This window comes from Taurulus bubalis (genome assembly GCF_910589615.1).
Source record: "Taurulus bubalis genome assembly, chromosome: 4".
Taxonomy (NCBI): domain Eukaryota; kingdom Metazoa; phylum Chordata; class Actinopteri; order Perciformes; family Cottidae; genus Taurulus; species Taurulus bubalis.
In genome coordinates, this window is record NC_136592.1 from 25,834,620 (window position 1) to 25,844,555 (window position 9,936).

A 9,936-nucleotide genomic window follows, 5' to 3' on the forward strand; every position below is an offset into this window, starting at 1 on the left:
TCTTCTGTGAGCTACATGCCATGAAAACGAGGGGAATGGTACTCAAACTGATGAAGAGAAAGCCTTTTCTGACAGTCTGCCAACCCCCGACAGACACACACACAACAGAGGGGATAGAACACAAGCTGATGGAGCTCGCTTCCGGGAAGAGGAGGTCGCTCACACTTCAAAATAAGAAACCTAAAGCGCTAATTTGTAAATTTCAAAATAAAAGTCCTCAAACTCTAGTTTAAAAACAAAATGAATCCCTAAGAAATGTTTTAAGAAGAAGAAACATAGAACAGTTAATCTGCTTCGAATAATAAGATAGATGTAATGTGTTTTTCAACATAATAAAAACTCCAGATTAAAAATATTTGTATTTCCTTTGCGTACTTTTTTTGCGATATTTTATTTATTATAATATATATTTCATGTTTTTTTAAAGCTACATAGAAAGTATGAAAAATATCCTTTAAAATGTCCAGATAAAACCGGCAGTGACTCCAAAGCAAATGTTTTCATTGCATGAGGAGGTCAAATTGTAACGATAAAAGTATTTCCTATATTATTGGTATTCATCTCACTGCCCTCGAGGGGGTCCTGTCTCTAAGGTTGGAAACCACTGTTTTAAAAGCATTGATATTATGGGTTTGGGTGGCCAAAACCCATAATATCTATGCTGTGTTGATGGATGCTTTCATGGTAATCCTCCACCCATATCCTCTAAATTCCTACACCAAACCAAAGCCATTTTTTATTTAAAAAGTACTTTTCCAGCAGGAAAACGACCACATTTAAAAAGGACATAAATATGTATCTTTATAAATGATTAACAATCTAATCACATACGTTATAAATGTATCCAATTACTCCAAACACCCTCTGGGCCCCAGTGATTATACAATTCCAAGTATTTGGGTCCAGATGAGGTCATGAATATTGGGACATACAGTATTTTCAGTGATCTCAGCTGATTCGACCACAAGAGGGCGTTCAGAAACTGCCTGTGAAAACTGACGTGTCGTTTTAGAAGATGTACCCAGTGATATTTTGTACTTCAGTGAAAATATCACCCAGTTAAAGTGAAAATATCACCCAGTTTGAATCAGATTCACAAATAGGCCAAAACTACTTAAATGGCCTTGCAACATCCTCTATGTTGGCAAAGATTCAGTTTACATGTTAATGCATCGGTAATAATACTCCATTAATTGCACTCATGATCATGTAACACTGGTAAGGTCCACTGATTATAGCATATTTGTGCAATATAATTATTAACAATTCATTATTCATTATTTTTTGGGGGTTATTGTAATATTGCTACTTATTTTCCATTGCAGTATAGCAACTTTTACATAAGTATGGGATAGGAACTTCTTTAGATAGACAGAAAGACAGACAAATAGATAGCATGAGACTGATATTGTTTGTTTGTTTGTGTGTTTTATTCAGTTAATCATTACAATACAATGTTCTACATTTCATTCACATTTGTAACCCTCAAAAAATGTTTAAAAAATAATCCTTTTGAAAACCAAAAATGAGTTGACCATTCTTGCACCCATTTGAGTGTTGTTCCATAATTGAACTCCTACAATAGAAATACATCTTCTTTTAATCCTCTTTTTAGCTTTTTGTACAATAAACTTACAAACATCTCTCAAATCATATTTAAACTCATATATTGAAAACAACCTTTGTTACACGGTCTGGCAGTGACTTTGCTTTAAGCCTCACAGCGTTTAATTTTCAACTCTGCCACACAGCGTGAATAAAATGTACAGCTTTGCATCGTAAAACCACAATAAATCAAATACAATGCAATAAAATACAAACCAAACAATACAGTGACTATACTGTTTCACCCACGACCATTAAAATGAGCGATAAGTTGGTAAAGTACAATTTAAGTAGGAGCTTTTGAATGCATCACTGTAAAAAAAATAATCTCCAGGATCTTGTTGAAGAGACGTTTGCGTACAGGGGTGAAACATACACCCTTTCTAGCTGCAGAGAGCTGAAGGTGTGTTTATACAGTGTGAGGTCCAGCTGTTTCGGTGAACAATGCAATACAAATATTTTGGATTAACGGTATACTTAATTGTAACTAGTTAACTAGTCGGCAACATCTGCTTCGGTAACGCCTCCATGTCGCCTCACTGCTTGGCTCCAAAGTGCAACTATAACGTCTAACATCAGGTCAGCTAGTTTGTGAGAGTTCACCGGCTCAAAGGGTGTTGTACCGGACAAGTATTTGTCACCGTAACCCTTTTATCAGTTTGATTCTCCTGTTTGCAGCCGGACATTACCGTCACTGTATAACCCGTGTTTTCTGCAAGAAGCAAAATGAGTGGAAAGGGAGAAGCAACCGAGGACCCGTCTCCCGGGGCTTCACCTCCCACCCGGGATAACGAGCCAGAGCAACGGAAGAGGACGAAAATAATTTACGTGGTTTACATCATCGTTGCTTTGGATATTACGTGGATGTTTTTACAGTTTTCTGTCACCCCTGTGAGTATTTCTGTTACGTCAACAGTACGAAGCTAAGATTTCCGAGCTGGCCATGAATGTGAAAACGCTTCCGGAAACGCAGGATATTACTTTCTTATTGACGATGAGAAATTGCCTGTAGTATTTATTGTGTGCGAGTGATCACGTGTATTAGGACACGTTAAGAGTAGCCCTGCATTCATAAATGTGCTTGAATAAATGCTCAATTATACCATTTTAGCATAATAATAATTACATTATAATTGCGGATAGATTGACTTACTACATTGTTATATATAATGCTCTTCAGTGGCGGAAGAAGTATTCCGATCCTTTACTAAGTAAAAGTACTTATACACTGTGAATATTCTCTAAACTACACTTAAGCAGTGGAAAGTAACACAGTATATATTTACTCAAGTACTGTACTTTACATGAGTATTTCCATGTTCTGCTACTTTATCTACTCCACTATTTTGAAGGCACATATTATACGTGTTATTTCCACTAGTCCGACACTTTTTGATACATTAAGTTACTTTAATTAATAATACAAAATCGAATCAACTACTACATTATTATGCTTTATTATGTATAAGGATAAGACCTATTGATACATTGGTGGAGTTCACACAGAAGTAGCCTATATATGGTATAAAACAAACAAACAAACAAAAACAACATTAAAGCAACATAGCCTGCATATTGATGCATCAATAACCACCATTCAATAACATTATATAATTGTAGTGGCCATTCTGCATATGTATACTTTACATTTGTTATACTTTTATTATATTTTGAAATGAAAATACTTGATATATTTTGCTTTAAAAAAAAGAAGAGGAAATTCAAAATGTAATTTGAGTCAACTGATTTCCTTTGTGCCCTGCAGTAAAATAATCATGAGATGCGCAATTAAAGTCTCAATTTGGATGTGTTGATTAGTAAAGGTGGTCTGGTTTCAAGAGAATAGCTTCTCTAAGCATGTCAACCTCACCACATACGTTTGTGTGAATTTAAAGATGTATTTTTTTTATTATGTATCTCTGTAGTATTTGGCAAAGAAACTTGGCTTCGACACCTTGTGGTTTGGTTATTTACAAACCACAGTCGGTGTAATCCAGCTGCTTGGGGGTCCTATGTTTGGAAGGTTAGTAAAAGACAATTTTGACAAATCAAAAAAAGTTTTCGCTTATTTTACAGCAGTGCATGAAGGTCATTATGTTCTCAGAGGCTGCTGTTCTCATAACAGTGACATAAACTATGCTCTGTTCAGTAGAAAACTTGTGGTTTGTGAGTTTTGTTGTTGTTCGCAGGTTTGCAGATATTTTCGGAGCCCAAGCAGCTTTGTCTCTGGCGTGTTCTGCCACAGTGGTTTTCTTTCTGCTGCTGGCGATAGCAGAGAATCCGGCCATGCTCTTCATCCACAAACTCCCCACAGTCTTCATGCATGTTGTAACTGGTAAGCACGACTCATCTTCAATCCTGCTCACTCAGTTTGACATTTTAAACCTCAAACCTAGATTCACATTTGATCTAGTTTAATCATTTATTGTTATTTAGTTATTATTTATTCCTTTCGCACTTTGTGGCGAAACTAAGTCTGCAATTACGAGTATTACAACATCTGAGATTTTGAGATTAAAGTCATACCATTACCAGAAAAAAACCCATCAAAGTTACAGTATGATTTGTTTCAAGAATATTGTTGATTATTTCTCTTCATATTCTTTTTATTTATTCTCAAAATCTCATGTTTTTTGGGCTAACAATCCTTAACACTGTTGTAAAACAATACACATTAAAATGAAAAATGTACTGTGATTAGTCTAAGAAGCCGTCTTTCATACCTAAGAAATAAAAGATAACAAAGAAAAACATACTATTTTTATTGTATAATGTTATCATGATGTAAGAAAGATAGATTGGGATTTAATATCAGCAGATAATCAGTAATAAGGACAACTGTTTACACAATTTCACATCATTATCATACCCATATTCTATGGTTAAATCAAGTGAAACACTAAAATAGTGCATTAAACACCATTCTCTATTGTATGACCTAAACTCCCCAATCAAATACCATTTTATCCTAATTTTATTTTCCGTTTCACTTGCTTTTATTTCCTCCTCCCTCCCCTGTCTGCAGCGTCTCAGATGGTCGTTGCGGACCTTTCGGCGCCTGAGAAACGGGCCGATGCTTTATCCAAACTTGGGCTGTGTTTTGGCTTCGGCATGATAACTGGCTCCACATTGGGCGGCCATCTTAACACACGCTTTGGGTGAGTTTAACTCTGTGTGTGTTGTTGGAGAATGAGTCACATTGAGTAACATTGAGTGATTGAGCTGCAGAACGGAACACAAGGAAGCGGAAGAGCCGGGAGATTTTAATCAGGAGCTAGTGGAGACAAAAGCAGAGCTAATAACAGAGTCAATGTATAATAATGTTGCTCCATATCTGCTGGGCGTGAGAATAAGCAACTATTTGCTAACCACTTCATAAGGGATAGTATCAATGTTGTGTTTAAAGTTTTAACTACTAACTACTAACTGGAAATGCAACACAAATTCTCATGATATGAATGTTTTTTGTGTGTGTGTAAAATTGTAAATGCACTGTATATATTATATTTACAGTACACCTTAAAGGGCCAATGTATTTGTGCACCTAACACTGCTTTTAATTCCCAGGGAGACATTTACTGCATATTTTGGCGCTGTGGGGAGCGCCTTCAGTTTACTGTTGGTTTTAAAGTTTATCCCAAAAACGACCAAATCTCAAGCTTCAGGAGCCAACAAAGACAGTAAGACACACTTCCGCCTGCCTCACCTATTGTTCTCACCTGTTTGGGAATTTCTATTGATGTTGATATTTTCAGGCTAATGCCACACAGGCATTATGTAGGTGGGGGTAAGCCAGCCATCTCTTTTCGCAGTAAAAATAATGTCTGTGTTTTTTAAGACTTATTTTAAAGCATTTTTTTTAATCATAAAAATGTCCTTGAATACACAACATAAGCTACAGAAACACAGCATAGCTGCACTAGAAGTTAAGCTCACTCCTACGAACATACATGTCCAAACTGCATCCACTTGTTGAGAAGTGAATGCAATCGAAGCGGAGGAGGGAGAGTGGGACATCTAGTGGCTGAAAGGCGTCAATGTTATCAATCATTTTCAACATCCCTATTGGCATCACATTCTGGTGGAATGTTATGATATGATAAGAGGATTCTTTTTCCAATCCCAAGGTGACAAGAAAGTCTAAACCTTTACGTTTAAAATCTGAGGGTCAGACTGTAGAAATCTACTGAAAACATGAAGAGCTCTGAGAAATTTGACATTGATGTGACAGCTCATCATGATTGTGTCATGTCATCAAGTCCTCCCGATCTCTGCACGGAGAAGAAAAACAAGGCTGTAGAGATGGAAAACGAGGTCCTCAATTTGAAATTGGAGCTTTTCATGAACGATGCTGAGCAGTTTAAGGCAGAGAAGAATCAAAGAATCAACAAGGTGAACAGAGACCGAGAACACCAGAGGAACCAACTGTTGCACTGCAAACATGAATTGTTGGTGCTCAGTAAGAAGATGGGGTTCCAGGGAAAGGAGCTGAGGAGGGAGAGCAGGCAGAATGATGCCCTCAGGGAGGAGCTGGAGTCCGTGAGGAAGGAGCTGCGGTCAGCGAAGCAGCGTGCCGTCAACCAAAGGGCCGAGCAGCAGCACCTGAAGGAATGTCTGGACCATGCGAACAAAGAGAGAGACGGCCTGCATGGCGCGCTGCTGCGCTGCAAAAAAGAGTGCTCGGGGTTGCGAGAAAAGATCAGCCACCAGCTGTCGAGCGTGAACAAGAAGGACGGTCAGTGCAAAAGGCAGACGAAGGAAATCCATCTCCTCAAGCTGGAGAACCAGAAACTTGAGAGGCACAGGAGCATCATGGATAGCGACGCAGAGGGCTGGAGGCGGGAGCTCCGAAAGTGTGAGGAAGAGCTCCACGCGCACAAGGAGAAGCTCAAAGAGAGCAAAAAGTGTCTCGCCGTTGAGGATCACTTTGGGAAAAAAAATGCGATATTTCAGCAAAGATCTGATCACGTGATCAGAAGGCCCAGCCAGGAGGCGACTACCCGGCAGTTCGAGTCTCTCCAGAAAGAGATGCTCGTCCGGGCTGAGGAGCTGAGGAAAGCACAGAAGCTGTGTGAGGAGCTGAAGGAGAAACTGACGGAGGTCGCGGCGCGGCTGCAGCAGTGCCAGGCGACAGTCAGAGACCAGAGAGAGAAGCTCAAGGCCGTAACGGCGGAGAGGAACATGTACAGAGGTCAGACTGAACAACTGGGGGTGGAAAGAGCACACGTCAAAAAGGGGCCCCGCAAATCGAGGAACAAGGCGGCCATGAGGACCAAAATAACCAAGCGGTCATCTAGAGACAAATCCAGCTAGCCTCTCCTCTGGCATACGTCCCCAAAACGCCTGAAGACTGGACCCTGCCGGGTCTTTGTCCATTGAGACATTTATTATACAATTAAACTGACATGAATTGATACTGATCCAGTTCTTTGTGATTTTTACAGTGCAAATGTGACTTGCATGGTTAAATCCTACACATTCTGTGCCTTCATTTGTAAGATAATGTAAAGTGTGTAAGACAATTCATCAACAAATGCTTTTTTAACATTTTAATATAATGTTAGTAACACACGTTGTACATGCACAAGACTTGTGCTCATTCAATTGTTCTATTATTCTTGAATTTGCTGCAGGTGAGAACAAAAGCAAGTCAATATTCAACGTGGGCGAGATCACCAGACTGCTGAAGTTTCCTGGTGTGAAGCGGACGTTTCTCGTGAAGATAATTGCTGGTTTGCCATCAGGTGAGAGTTTATGTGAGAAGAGGGTTGGTTTTTACACAAGAATATATTCCCCACAGTATTTTATCGCTTTCCATCCCAAGTTTATTCAATGCAAATTAACAAATTGTGTCAATATATCTTGCTTTTGCTCAGAAAACACATTCTGTGTGAGTTACGTGTACAGTTCCCCCATAATTTGTCTGTTGCGCAATATAGGCAATCAGTAATCAATATGGCTGTTTATAGTGGCCTGATGTGCGATGTGTGTGCCACCCACTCAAAGCCCTCTTTTATAGATCCAGCTGGACCATGTAAGAAAAACAATAAGACATAATAACTGTCGGCTCGGTCTGGGTTCAATAAAGTCACATTTAAACGACTCCAAATCAAACAGACGACGTGCTTTTTTTTTCAGGCATTTTTCAGGTGATGTTCTCCATCATTGCGTTGGACTTCTTCAAGCTAACACCCGAGCAAAACGGCTATCTGATGGCGTACTTTGGCATTGCCTCAATGGTGAGTGTTACACAGATTGCAATACAAGACGAGCTGATTCATATGTTCAGTGCTGCATGAGGATTCTAGCCTGCAAGACGAGGTTCAGTGAAGCCCGGATGTGTGTGCAGGTTATTCAGGGAGGAGTGGTCGGTCGGCTCACCGCGAGATACTCGGAGAACTCGCTGCTGCTTCTGGCCATTGGCGTTTCTTCTTTGGTGGGACTGGCTCAGGTACACACAAAAAAAACACTTTTCAGAATCGCTAACAATCAGCTTTGTTTCAGCTCGATAAAACAACTGTTCTTTCTGTTTTTCCTTGTCCTATTTTTTATTTATTTCATTTTTTTTTTTAAATGTTCTCCCCTCTTCTTTCTTGTTGTGTTTATTCGCCAACCGTTCAATAGTTGTTGAAACGTTTTACTTTATGCCACAATTGTGAACTTACTGGTGGCGCTCGAGTAAAAGACAGGAAATCGCCGTAGTCGTTGAGCTTCATCCTCTGGGGAACATGAATGTGTATGTAAACGTTCATGGCATTCAATCCAAGAGTAGTAAGATATTTCAGTCTGGACTGAAGTGGGTGAATGACATCATCATCGATAGAACCATGCCGACACACATATTTCTTGGTCTCAGCTTCTCAAATCTTAGGATTTCTTGCATTTCTCCTTTTCATTGCAATGAAAATACCTATTTCAAACGTTTGCACATCGACAATAAGTCTTTCTTTTGTCTCAGGTGTGCTCATTTGTTCATAATGAAAATAATCCCCCTGCTCAGATACTTGTGTGTGTATTTATTTCTGCAGGCTTACATGCAGGATGTGTTCCAGTTCTGCCTCATCGTCTTCCCGATGATGTTTTCTCTCAGTGTGTTTAACGTCATCACAGACAGCATGCTCACCAAGAGCGTGCCGTCCTCCGACACAGGTGACGGCGTCCTGCTTTTCTACTCGCACGACATTCACAAACAACCACACAACCACCGTTACACGAAGCTGCATTGTGATCCCGTGATGCGTGGCTGCATCTGATTACAGATGCTTTAATCAAAAGGAGGGAAAGAAGTGTAACTTTACAAAACTACCCAAAAGCGAAGAAGACTGCATCATACTAGATACTGAGAATTAGTAAAGTTATTGTAATTCAATTGTTTGATGAACCCACTTTGCTCTTGAACACAGGCACGATGATGGGACTGTGTGCGTCTGTCCAATCTCTGCTTCGCACAGTCGGGCCGACTGTTGGCGGCTTCTTGTATGTGAACTACGGCATTTCCTCTATCGGCTTGATCCAGTTTGTGGTGAATGTCGCCGTGTTTGGGCATCTGCTGCAGCGTCACCTCAGGAGGACGGCCGAGCATCAGGAATGAAATCGTTCGGTTTTTAAAAAGCATCTTTTCATTTCCAATTTGTCCACAAACCAAAAGAGTGGATCGAATTTCAATGTTTGATTTTAGGAAGCCATCCGTCAGACTTGTTGCCGTTTAATCTGTGGTGGAGATTCAAAACTGAACCACTAGATGGCAGCACATCTTTTATTCTACCAGATGAGACGTTTATTTTCCAGGGTTCAACATTCACATTCATATTAGTTACACTTTAAATATCTGTTTACTGCTATTGAGATTTAATTAATCATCATTGAAAGTGAATCAATATTAGACCAATCAACATCCCTGCTAATTGAACATAGTTATATCAGAGCAATTTATAATGAAAGTTTATTTTCTTATTAGACATTATTTTTCATTATATCTTTAAAAAAAGGATTTATGCATTAATTCATCTAAAGGCAGTAAAGTCTTTCAGACTTCCCTTCACATTGAATGGTATGAATCTGTGCCAGATACAGATATGTATTTGATAGAGTATATAAATATAATGAAGATTGTATGTATATTTCAGCCACTTCTTTGTTCCTCCCACATTATTCATCTCGTGACCCTTCAGATTTATCTGCTGACTCTTTGGAGGGGCCCGATCCCCAGATTTGGAACCAGTGAACTGAATTACCTGCAAAGTGGATGAACTACCTCCACCAACAGTAAAATGCTACTCATGCATTTATGTACAATAATCTATTAATGCAATTTATAATGATGTATCAGTT

General features: G+C 39.3%; 1 protein-coding gene across 1 annotated transcript; it reads left to right on the forward strand.

Moving 5' to 3' along the window:
- The first annotated feature begins 2,060 nt into the window (after window positions 1-2,060).
- On the forward strand, window positions 2,061-9,936 carry slc67a1 (solute carrier family 67 member 1). The gene is made up of 11 exons (XM_079217137.1): window positions 2,061-2,184; window positions 2,284-2,496; window positions 3,531-3,628; window positions 3,795-3,940; window positions 4,631-4,763; window positions 5,173-5,285; window positions 7,239-7,349; window positions 7,744-7,844; window positions 7,955-8,056; window positions 8,634-8,754; window positions 9,009-9,936. The coding sequence occupies exons 2-11, from the start codon at window positions 2,332-2,334 to the stop codon at window positions 9,194-9,196; spliced, it is 1,278 nt and encodes a 425-aa protein (XP_079073263.1). The 5' UTR covers window positions 2,061-2,184; window positions 2,284-2,331; the 3' UTR covers window positions 9,197-9,936.